The 12,916-nt window shown below is 38.9% G+C and overlaps 2 protein-coding genes across 2 annotated transcripts; both read left to right on the forward strand.

The window, feature by feature from the left end:
* Positions 1-3,066: 3,066 nt before the first annotated feature.
* On the forward strand, positions 3,067-5,784 carry LOC101299840 (probable LRR receptor-like serine/threonine-protein kinase At2g24230-like). The gene is made up of 2 exons (XM_004293913.1): positions 3,067-4,508; positions 4,796-5,784. The coding sequence occupies exons 1-2, from the start codon at positions 3,086-3,088 to the stop codon at positions 5,437-5,439; spliced, it is 2,067 nt and encodes a 688-aa protein (XP_004293961.1). The 5' UTR covers positions 3,067-3,085; the 3' UTR covers positions 5,440-5,784.
* Positions 5,785-8,088: 2,304 nt separating this feature from the next.
* On the forward strand, positions 8,089-12,335 carry LOC101312039 (probable LRR receptor-like serine/threonine-protein kinase At3g47570-like). Its single transcript, XM_004295532.1, has 5 exons — positions 8,089-8,383; positions 8,504-8,575; positions 8,794-8,865; positions 10,686-11,810; positions 11,959-12,335. Exons 1-5 carry the CDS (start codon positions 8,089-8,091, stop codon positions 12,333-12,335), a joined length of 1,941 nt encoding a protein of 646 aa, XP_004295580.1.
* The last annotated feature ends 581 nt before the right edge of the window (positions 12,336-12,916 follow it).

Below are 12,916 nucleotides of genomic sequence, written 5' to 3' on the forward strand. Positions count from 1 at the left end.
ATGCTCTGGAGGTGGCGGAGCTCTTCCAAGTCTAACTTCAACTGATTATTGTCTTCCATTGGTATTTGTTTTCTCTTTGCTATTGGATTTAACTTGTTCTTAGGGTTTCAGAGTGAGTGTGATTACGGTTTATGCATATTTATAGGGGGAATGAGAAGGTTTATGTGTGCTTTGTGACTTGCGGATCAAGATAGATGATTTGGTTGGGCCATGGATCTCAAATCCATATGGCCATATGGGCTAATGGGCCATGAATATACACATACAGGAATTTAACAAGGGATTTGTATTATCTTGACTAGAATTATAAATCACAAACAAGGAAGCTTTTCTAATGAAGACTCTTAAGTTGATGACTTTTCGGTTTATCCCATCTTTCGATCTTATATCTACATCTTGACCGTTCAGTTTATAGATATTTATTAGTAGATCATTTCTCTAAATTTTCAGCTATATTGAAAATTGTTAAGACATTCATAAGTGTGATTTATCAATTATGAACTTGAACGGTTCATATTTGACAGATTTAGTTCGTCCATTAATTTGATCTAGTTTGTTATCTTAACGAACACCAATTTGGCTGAAAATTTGTAGAAATAATCTACTCATAAACTTAAAAACTAAACGGATGAGATGTCAAAATGTGATTGAAAAATGAGTTTTTTAAACTATAAACCGAAAAGTTTTTAACTAGTCCTCAACTTAAGAGTCCTCACTAAAATGGCAGTATAATGAAAATTGAAAAGGGGGAAAAGATTGATTAAGGTTAGACCTTAGAGTGTGGTCTGTTTTACTTTTGTTTAGAATATTTCCCAAATCTCAGTTGCATTTTTATATTTCCAGATGCTTGGGTGTCATTCCCATTGGAAGGTGTAGTTTGGAGTTTTGTGGATTAGGTAATTGCCTTTAGATGAACAAGTTAAACTTTAACCTCCAAAGGGATTCAAATTGAATATATCATACTGAGAATAGAAGAAAATGCTAGTTGAATTGAGACAAAGATCACATGACACATGACAGAGTAGGTGAAAACAATTGACCAGATGTACCCAATTTCCATATTTGCAACTACTGATAAGTGGATCAAGTTGCTTGCCTCCCCTCCAAAATTCATAGGAATTTATTATGAGACCTGAAAAATCTCTGATGCAGTACTGCATAGCAATAACTCCGGCACATTTTATGAATGCAGTACTGAACATGATTAAGTTACGAACAATATCGGTACAATATAACGAGCAGAAAAACATGAGTTTACAGTAACATTTTGTCAAGTACGGTGATTGAAAATGTACCTAACTTTTAACGATAATGTATGACCTTCGAGACAAAAACAGGTTATGGCGACCTAGTTGCCAATAGGTGGAGCAGCTTGGCGAAACTTCCTCAAGAGATACCAGTTACCTAAGTGGAGCAGACACAATGAGATATCTATGTGACTATGTCCATGGAGTCTAACACTCTCATTTAACTTTATGTTAGACCTGTGTGGACTGAAGAGCTAGTGGAACTAGTTCACATGATCCAGAAGTAGTTATAAAGTTCCATACTTGCAATTACTTCAACAAAAACAACACCTCTTTGACATGAGATTTAAGGTCAGAGGGGGAATGTGACTAGGGTTATGCAATTCATATTATAAATCATGATGTAAATGTGAATTTGCTGTCAAGCAAAAATGTCTGTCTTCCTCTAAGATATATTCAATCTAAGATTCTAAGTTTCACACCTCCCCATCACCAGTGTCTGTGTAGCACTACAAAAAATAATCAAAGTTGGTTTGCTTTTGTCGAAAAGATGAAAAACATGAATGAGTAGTTCAATTATCTGAGGATTAAGTTAATTAATTCTGTCATGATTTGTTATAGCTTATAATTGAGCTTCATGTTTCAGAACCCCTACAAAGATCAATGAAAGAAGCATTGGAATCAAAATCCTGCTTTGGAGAGGGTGTAAGAAAACCATTATCTTCCCACTTAGCAACAGTTTTTTATAAACCAGACCATAAAACACTGTCACCATTTTGCTTCATCCCATACAACAGAAACATATCAAACACTGATTATAATTCATAACCATGGATCAAATATGCCAAAGATATTTTAATAAGCTCATTTTAAGATATTGGCAAACAAAAACATCTGGATGAGGACATAAACATTGAATACTTTAGGACAATAGAAGCTGAACCAAAAACAAAATAACACATGTAACGCAAATGAGTAAACAGAAACAAATTACACATAAAAACAAGGAATAGATTTCATAAGCTTCCAAATAGAGATTGATATATTGTCCTGTCATCTCCATTTTCAACATTTGCAGAAGCTAGAACAGTCTAATATTTAGCAAGAAGCTGATCTAAAGCAAACTAAGCTATGAACTTGAAAATGTTAGTCTTTTACGTTTGACAACCACTATTAATCTTTAGTTCTTTACCATTTCTGCACAGTAGAAGTAACAAATCTTCTTAATTCTAAATCAACAACTGGACCTTATAAACCAGATTGTAAATGGTCTATAATTATGATTATAGTGGGTCATTTGGAATATTAGGTAAACCAAATACCATAAGTAAATCTGTTTTCTTTGTTCATACTTCATAGCTTCATAACCAAGAAATTCAAAATTCTTTTGTTTCTTTTCTAATTTTATGCTAATTTTGAGGACCCAGGTTGGGTCTTTTTCTTCTTCTGTATTCTTGTAATGAACCCAAATATTGACCTCATATTTTTACCTTGTAGAGCTAGGTGGAGCTAAATCAGTCCAACCAGTACAACAAAGTTACCCAAACTCGATACCAGAAACAAAGAGGAACAGGTTGACAAGCAAACCTTGTAAGTTTCTCATTTTGAAAGCAACTTCTCAATCACTGTTGATTTTCAAGATCTCAGAAACTCAGTAGTCAACCAACCCTAAATTTCCCTTGTCCTTCACTCCTCCGTCATCTTCCGCCGTTAAAGTTAACGCCATTAACCTCTCCCACTTCACTCACTCCTCTTTCAAACCCACCCAACCTTAACCAAGTATATAAAACAAAACCAGAGCCCAACAGAGCTTGGAAAAAAAAACCTGTTTCACAAAAATGAGATTCATCATCTTCTTCTTCTTCTTTAGGTTTCTGCTTCTTCTGATTCTGATTGCGTTAGTGGAATCTACATCAACATGCAACAGTACAGACCAAGAACAAGTCTTCAAGGCCTTCAGATCAGTCCAAAGCTTCAATCTTTCTTGGTTCCAAAACCAAAGTACTCCCAACTGCTCAAACCCACCCATCACACAAATCAACCTCCATTCCCGAAACCTCAGCGGCATAGTCTCATGGAAGTACCTCAGAAACATGTCTCATCTTCAAACCCTTGATCTGTCAAACAACTCCCTCAAAGGCTCCGTCCCAGGTTGGTTCTGGTCTCTCCCAACCTTACTCCAAGTCGACCTCTCCAAGAACAAGTTCGGCGGCAGCTTCGGCTTCGAAACCGCTTCACTTTCTTCAGTTCAGAAACTCAACCTCTCCAGCAACAGGTTCACCAACTCTGTTCTGCTTTCCGGTTTCCTCCACCTCAAAATCCTCGACCTTTCTCACAACAACTTGGGAGCTCTCCCTTCTGGTTTTGCCAACCTCACTAATCTCCAACACCTCGACATTTCAAACTGCAAAATCTCCGGCAGCTCCAAACCCATCTCTGTTCTTCACACATTGACACACCTAGATGTCTCCAACAACTCCATGAACGGTTCTTTCCCTTCGGATTTTCCCCCAATTAGTCCCCTTAAATTCTTGAACATTTCGTTCAATAATTTCACAGGCATAGTCGGCTCAGATAACTACCACAAATTTGGGAAAGCAGCTTTCTTTCATGCCGGGAAGGCTTTAAATCTTACATCTTTCAATGCTTCCAATTCCAAATCCACACCAAAACCACATTTTAAATCCCCAATCCAAAAACCTAAACCCCTCCCAAAACCCATCACCCTTCAAAAACCCAAATCTTCAAAACCAAAAAGAACTCTCATCATCATCATCAGCCTAACTTCTGCCTCCACATGTGTGCTTGCTTTCATAGCCATCTGCATAGCTTGCAGATACAGAAGAAAGCAATTTGCTAAGAAACACAAATGGGCCATTTCCAAACCGGTCCAGCTCGACCGGGTCCGGGTCGAGAAGTCCGGCCCGTTCTCGTTCGAAACAGAGTCCGGGACATCCTGGGTCGCCGACATCAAGGAGCCAACTTCCGCGCAGGTTGTCATGTTCGAGAAGCCGCTCATGAACTACCTCACTTTCAAAGACCTCATCGCCGCCACGTCACACTTCGGCAAAGACTCCCAGCTTGCCGAGGGCCGCTGCGGGCCCGTCTACACCGCCGTGCTTCCCGGAGAGCTCCACGTGGCGATCAAGGTCCTGGAAAACGCCAGAGACGTCGGACATGACGAGGCCGTGGACATGTTCGAAACCTTGTCCAAGTTGAAACATCCGAACCTGTTGCCTGTCTCCGGTTACTGCATTGCAGGTACTCTTTCACCGTATTCCGGTCTGGTTATTTGAAGTTTGAATTCACCTAAAAACATTAATGGCAGCACGGGAGTGCTTTTATGAGGTCGTACGTTAACGTTAACGTTTGGTCGTCTGTGTCTGCCATTATCGTCACGTAAATCTAGCTAAAACCAACAGTGCTACAGAGTGCACAGGGTTATGATGATTGTTGTTGAAGAACACAAATTAAGATTTTTTTAATGAACGTTGGGATTTAAGTTACCGTCTGAGTGTTTTACACGCAATGGTTTTGTTTTTTCACAGGGAAAGAGAAGCTGGTGTTGTACGAGTTCATGGCGAACGGCGACTTGCATAGGTGGCTGCACGAGCTGCCAACCGGGGAGCCCAACGTCGAAGACTGGAGTGCTGACACGTGGGACCAGAGTGGGGCCTACTCGCCCGAGAAGAAAGGATGGCTCACGCGCCACCGCATTGCGGTTGGGATAGCGCGTGGGCTGGCGTATCTCCACCACGCGGGGTCAAAGCCGGTCGTGCATGGCCACCTTGTGACTTCCAACATTTTGCTGGGGGCGAATTTCGAACCGAGAATTGCAGATTTCGGGTTGCGAAATTTCGGGATGAGAGATGGAGATGTGGGCGGAGGGACGGAGACGGACGTGTATTGTTTTGGGGTGGTGTTGATGGAGCTGTTGACGGGGCGGCCCGGGACGGCGGAGACTGTGGTGTGGGTGAGGAGGACGGTAAGGGAGGCGCGTGGGGTGGACGCGCTGGACGAGAGGTTGAGGGAAGGTGGGGATTTGGAGAGGGAAATGGTGGAGAGTCTCCGGGTAGGGTACTTGTGTACGGCGGAGTCACCTGGGAAAAGGCCCAGCATGCAACAAGTGCTGGGTTTGCTCAAAGACATACATCCCAGTTCCACTGCCACTTTGGGTTTTGGTCTGAGCTGATTGGAGGTGATGTTTCTCCACGCGCCGAGAGATCACGTGGTATTTGAAAATGGAATGGTATTTACTGGGTAAATTTTGTTTTGAACTATGTAATGCTTCTGATTTTTCAACAGTTAAATTTATCAACTATAGATTTAGCTATTGAAAATTTAGAGCATGACATGATTCGGAACGATGTTTTCTTCACTTTTTATGTGTGTAGAATCAAGGATGAATGTGACCACATCTTGTTGTCTCTCGTAATCGGAACGCTCGTTAGCCGAGAAACGATGTTGTATATGTTAGATTACCTCTGTAGAATTTCGTTTTGTGATGAAAAAATCAGAGAGCATATCATTCAATTTTACATGGTCTAAATCTTTTTATCATCATGTAGTAAATTATCGCTGTTATGATTGATCGGTTAATATCCGGGACATGGTAGAAGTTCTAAAACCCTTTTTCTTTATTTTCTTTTTTTCGACCAAAAAAAAGAGAAGGTTTTAGAACTTCTACCATGTGGATCTAGACATCTAGAGATACAAAGGAGAGTGGGGCTGATTGAAGAAGAAGAAGACCAAGAAAGTGTGGTACTCGTGGGGAGAGATGTTGAGGTTTTAGGTGAGCAAAGAATCTCCACAATTCCACTAATTGCTTGTCCCTTGTGAAAGGGTTCTCATCATCAACCTCCTTTATCTTTAGTAGATTTTTCTTTCCTGCCCTTTTTTCTTCTTTCTTTTTGTTTCCATCTTCTCCTTTATTCCTTCATCATTGTGGCTTTTCTGGTTAGTTTTGATTTTTCCAAAGGAAAATCCAAAGGAAAAGGAAGAAGACTGACATAGAGATGCCTTCCTATGCCACCCTTGAGTTGCCCATGACTATGCATGTCAATTATTTATCTCAAGTAAGTCGTTAACGTGATCAAGCTGCAATGTTTTCTGGTGGAAATGTCTTCCAACTATATATATGGACAATTGGCTGAATGTTAATTTGGAGCTGGCTATTGGTTTTATTCACTTGACACGTTTGGGTTCTTATCATCGGTGTTTTGGAGTTGTATTTGTCTGGAGAATGAACCATATATTCCTCAGAGATATAAACTACCAAATATTTGCAGACAAACTAGATGACTGAATCTGATCTAGTTGTGGAGTATTTTCCATGGAAAAAATTGCAATCGATTGGACGATTGATAAGACATGCTTTTATTGCAGATATATGATTTGCCAGAGATTTAGCATAATCTGCACGTCTCATAATGTTTCAGTGTTCTTTTCAATGATGAGATTTTAAACGATAATATATATCTACTTTATTTCTATTTTATAAACATAGAGTATTATGCAATATTAGTTCATCTGTAACAACTATTTGGTCAAGACCATCATGAGTCCGCATCTATAATCTCGAAAGAAAGTGTACCGGCCGATGTCTCACAACCGGAAAATAAACCGGAATACCAACGAGAACGTAATTAGTTACTTTTTATTTTTGAGAAAGTTTGATTTAAACATGGTCGTGAATTTTCGAGTGAAAGATATACATAAATCAGAAAATGAGAAGAGATCGAATGTTTGATTTAAAACACTGATCCTTAATAGCAATTGTTTTCTTTTTGCACATTGCATTTACTGATTGATTGCATTTGCTACTAGCTAAATGCTGCATGATGTCGTGTACGTGTGTTCAATTATAAGCCAAAGTGAGAATAGGTCCTTGTCTAACTTTATAAGTTTGAACATTAACATTGAAGTGAGGCCCCTAAATCTCAGAGATATAGAGGTAGAAACTAAAAAGCTACAAAAGAGGCGTCGTCAAGACGTCAAGTACTTATCAGTGATATGATTTGAATTCAATCCATGCCCAGCAGACCAGGCATCACTTGAAGGCCGACATATTTCTAAAGTCGTTCGGAACCTGGGAAGTGTGCATGCAGCTTCCAGTTGTAATCAAATCAAAGCAAGGCTATAGATAGATAATAATAAGCTGTGTGGAACGAGCGAGAAAGAATGAAAGATAGACTGACAAAAGCAAAAGATGTCTGGGATTTTGCTTAAAAGAAGACAATGATGGCCAAAGAGCAAGCTCATGGAGCATTCCGTGCCTGGCTTTATGGTCTCTGGGCTTCAAAAATGTTGATGATTCTAGTGGATTGGGCTTTGCCATTCATCTTCATAAGTCATACATATATTGACCATCTTTGTGTAATAGTCAAGTCTGTAGTCTGTACTGGAGTCTCTTTCGAATTCATCGTCTTGTGAGCAAGGTTACACCATGCTGAAAAGCCATGGCGCACAGAGCACGCAAGACTATATATATACTGTTGATGATTTCCAATCTCTCTATTTGTCTGAGATGAACTTGCATTCTCAATCACTCATCAGTCGCACTAACATCCAACTAGCTATAATATACTCCCTGATTAGTGGTGCAGATCTCCAGGCTCCAGCCACATGAAAGGAAACAATTTAATCTTAACTATCGTCGTCTTTTGTAAGTTGCAGGTCTTGGATGTCGATCTCTCTTCTTCTTTTTCCAGTCTCTCAATGTACTATATATTTCCACACATTTTACACATCCATATCTGCAAACTACATGCATTTACACAGTATGGAGAGAACTTGGTTCTTCATGGTCTACTGTTGTTGCATTGCGGCTAGCTGCTTAACTATGGCAGCGGCGCAGACCAACATCAGCACAGACCAGTCTGCTCTTCTTGCTCTCAAAGCCCATATCACCAGTGATCCTCATAACTTGATCTTCACCAACTGGTCAACCACCACATCTGTTTGCAACTGGTTTGGCGTTACCTGTGGCGCACGCCACCTTAGAGCCACCGCCTTGAACCTCTCCTACTTTGATCTCGAAGGAACTATTCCTCCACAGCTAGGCAACCTATCATTTCTTGTTTATATTAACTTGAAAAACAACAGTTTCCACGGTTCCTTACCCAAGGAATTGGCTCGTTTGCAGCGATTGAAGTTCATTAGTTTTACATTCAACAAGTTTATTGGAAGCATTCCGTCATGGTTTGAGTTTTTATTCAATCTTCAAATCTTGTCTTTGTACGGTAATAAATTTTCAGGTTTCATACCAGCAGCCATCTTCAACTTATCTGCACTGCAAGTTATTGATTTGCGGTATAACCAACTCTCAGGTACGAATTAACATACCTATAGACAAATCATTTGGGGTTGTACAGACGGGTTCTTATTATTTGGAATTATAATCAGGTCGATCATATATTATGACCATTAGTTACACATTTACACTTTAACATTGGTCCCAGTTATTTTTCAATTTATATATGGACAGGTAGTATACCGAGAGACTTTAACATTGGTCCCAGTTATTTTTCAATTTATATATGGACAGGTAGTATACCGAGAGAAATGGGAAATCTAACAACGCTGAAGGAGATTTACCTTGATAACAATAATTTCATAGGTAAGTTAGCTCTCATGACGGGGTGTACAGTTTTATATAACATATCTTGGATTGGTTTGATATTTACCTTTCATATATATATATATATATATATATATATATAGACAGGGCCTTCTAATGAGGGATCCTTATTTTTGTCATTTTTAGGGATAGGTCCACACCATTGGATATATTTTTTAATGGGCTTGAATGGCTGAGATTAAAACAAAAAACTTAACACTTATGTCAAACCTATACCGTTCAAGATTATTAAAAATAAATCCCTCATTTGGATGACTTAACGATCACCAAATTTTTTGAAAATTTGTAGAAATGATCTACTCATATAGCCCAACGAACTGAACGGTGGAGATTTGATTTTGTGATCGAAAAGTTCGTCAAATGATCTATCCCTAAAAATAAACAAAAAAAAGGATTCCTCATTGGAAGGGCCCTGTATAGACAGAAATTCCAAATGAGATTGGCTCTTTACATCAACTAGAGAAGTTACATGTGCAAGAAAATGCCTTGGAAGGAAATGTTCCTATGGTTGTCTTCAACATGTCTTCTTTGACTACTTTAACTATATATGGAAACTACTTAAAGGATAGACTTCCGGACAATATGTGCTAGAATCTTCCTTATATTCAAAACTTGGATTTCGGTGATAACCAGCTTGAACGTCCACTTCCATCCATATATTGGCATTGCAAACAACTTGTTCAATTAGTAAATTGCAGCGGAAGCATATCCAACAATATTGGGAATGCAACTCAGTTAAAGAGGATTTATCTTGGGACAAATAAGTTGACATGTACATGTAGCATTCATCTTGATTTATTTCTTTATACCATCAAAATTTAACATTACACATTTCGATATGAGATTATTTGTCTGTCTTTTAAATAAGTTGAACAAAAAAGTGTCGATTTTTGTAGCTGAGACTATATATTATTGGGGGCAGGTACTATACCGTATGAGATCGGTTGTCTTCATTTAGTGGAATTGGGCCTCGATTCTAATAATCTGAATGGGCTTATTCCAACCACAATCTGCAACATGTCCACAGTAATGGCAATAGGTGTAGGTTTTAATCAGCTCTTAGGTAGCCTCCCAACAAATGTAGGTCTTGGCCTTCCAAACCTACAAAAGTTTTTTGTAGGAGTAAATAATCTAGGCGGAGTAATCCCCAAATCCATCTCCAATGCTTCTCAACTCACGCACCTAGACTTGGGAGAAAACATTCTTTCGGGCTTTATTCCTAGCACATTATGTGCTTTAGCAAACCTTGAGTGGCTTGACTTATTTGAGAATCATCTGACTCTCGATACTAGTACTCCAGAGGTAAATGTTCTTTCTTGCTTGGCAAATCTCAAAAGGTTGACAATTTTACACCTCTCAAGCAATCCATTAAATGCCTACCTCCCTATTTCATCCTTTCGGAATCTCTCTACATCACTTCAGAATGTTTATTTATACAATTGCAACTTGAAAGGTAATATACCTGATGATATAAGCAACTTGAGCAGCTTGATCAAATTATCCATGTTTAACAACAAATTGAGCGGATCAATTCCAACCTCACTAGGAAATCTGAGAAATATCCAGGGTTTGATTTTAGGCGGTAACGAGTTGCAAGGACACATCCCGGATGAACTTTGTCAACTCCGAACCCTTGGTTACTTAGACTTGTATGGTAACCAGCTTTATGGCTCTATACCTTCTTGTTTGGGTCAAGTTCTCACCGCTAAGATATCTCAGTTTAGATTCCAATTTGTTGAATTCCACAATACCATCTACTTTATGGGCACTCACATATATCTTGTTTCTAAACTTATCAGCCAATAACCTAACTGGATCTCTCTCAGAAGATGTTGGTAAATTAAAAGCTGTCATAGTTATAGATTTATCAGACAACTACTTATACGGTCGTATACTGAGCAGCATTGGGAATCTACAAACGTTGCAGAATCTCTGCTTGGAAGATAACAACTTGGAAGGTCGTATTCCTAGTTCACTTGGAAAATCCCTCAGCTTGGTACTTTTGGACTTGTCCAAAAACAATCTGTCTGGTGTGATAACAAAATCACTCGAATCGCTCAAATATCTCAAGATTTTGGATCTGTCTTTCAACAAACTCCAAGGAGAAATCCCAACAAGTGGACCTTTCCGAAACTTCTCAGCTCAATCATTTGTGTCGAGTGGGGAACTGTGTGGTGCACCCCGATTCCATGTCCCAGCATGCAAGAATATTACATTGGAAGCACATTCAACAGGCAGATCCATTTTGAAGTACATTATCCTAGGGATATTGTCAGCAATGTTCATTGTGTCCTCCATTTGGATAGTGATACTACGTAGAAGAAAGAATGTGGAAGCTGCAAAAGAGACTGCACTGTTACCTCAACTGTTATGGAGAAGAGTTTCCCACCTCGAACTTGTTAGAGCAACAAATGCATTTGATGAAAGAAACTTACTTGGCACTGGTGGATTTGGCTTAGTGTACAAAGGAACATTTTCTGATGGGGTAGATGTGGCCATAAAGGTTTTCAATTTACAGCTAGAAGGGGCGTTCAAGAGTTTCGATATCGAGTGTGAAATGCTAAGCAACATTCGTCATCGAAATCTTATCAAGATCATTAGTTGCTGTAGTCAACTTGATTTCAAAGCCGTGGTACTGAACTACATGCCTAACGAGAGCCTTGAGAAGTGGTTGCACTCTCAAAACTTGTGTTTGAACATCATGCAGAGATTGAGTATTATGATAGATGTTGCATCGGCATTGGAGTACCTTCATCATGGCTATGGAACACCAATTGTTCACTGTGACATGAAGCCCAGCAATATCCTACTGGATGAGGATATGACTGCACATGTTACTGACTTTGGCATTGCAAAACTCTTGTGTGGAAGAGATTCCATGACCCAAACTATCACTCAAGCCACAATTGGATATATGGCGCCAGGTAAAGAACTAAGGCTAGTTTATGTTCCATTTTACATGGCTTGTTCTTATTTTTGAGAATATTAATGTGTATTTCGTTGTTTTCAAAAAAAAATTGTTATATTTGAAAAATAAAAATAAAAATAACTTTAAACATCTGTATGTTTTAGAGTATGGAACGGAAGGAATAGTTACTAGAAGAGGGGATGTATACAGCTTTGGTATTGTATTGATGGAAACATTCACCGGAAAGAAGCCAACGGATGAAATGTTTGTTGCGGAAATGAGTTTGAAACAATGGGTTGCAAATTCAGTATTACTTGATGTTGTGGATGCCAAGTTACAAGTGACAGAAGCAGATGATCGTGATTTTGTGAACAAGAGCGAGTGTTTGTCATCCGTAATGAGATTAGCTCTAGCATGTTCAGCAGAATCACCGGAAGAAAGGGTGAATATGCAAGATGCTTTAGTCACACTGAACAAGATCAAGATCAAGTTTTTTAAGGACGCTACCAGAGGTGTGGTGTTGAACCGTTCTCTTGTTTAGCCAGGCTTTGCAGGTTTCATTCTGTAGCCTATATGATCTTGGGCTTTGATTTAGTCTTCAATAGGTATAGCAATTTTCACTTTGATTTTCTTCTACTGCATTTGTAAATTGCAATACATACCAACGCAGATGTAACATATATATGCATACCGTTTTTGTTTGAGCCTGCATCCTGCAATGACAAGAACCGCTTTCTTAGTAATATCTACACTTCCTTTTTTATCAGATAGTGAAGACATGGGTCAAAATCAAGAGAGGATGGCAACTCTTGGTTGATTTGGTTAATTAACATTGCTCTCTTAAGTTCAACTCTTGGAGCTATAAATGGGTATTAAAATGAGCCTCTGGCCGACAATGACATCATTGACAAGGTTTTGTGAACATAGATCAATCCCAATACCCCATATAATGTTGTGCACATTTTGTGAACCATTACAAATAGAACTCTGCTTTCTCCATTATTTCCACATTTGCAATACATAGATTCTGAATTTCCTTAGTTGTATGCTAATCCCTGGCTTGTTTTAGTTCAAAAACCAAAGTTGAAAGATTCCAATTATTAACACAACTGAGCATCACAA

The sequence above is a fragment of the Fragaria vesca genome, linkage group LG3, assembly GCF_000184155.1.
Source record: "Fragaria vesca subsp. vesca linkage group LG3, FraVesHawaii_1.0, whole genome shotgun sequence".
Taxonomy (NCBI): domain Eukaryota; kingdom Viridiplantae; phylum Streptophyta; class Magnoliopsida; order Rosales; family Rosaceae; genus Fragaria; species Fragaria vesca.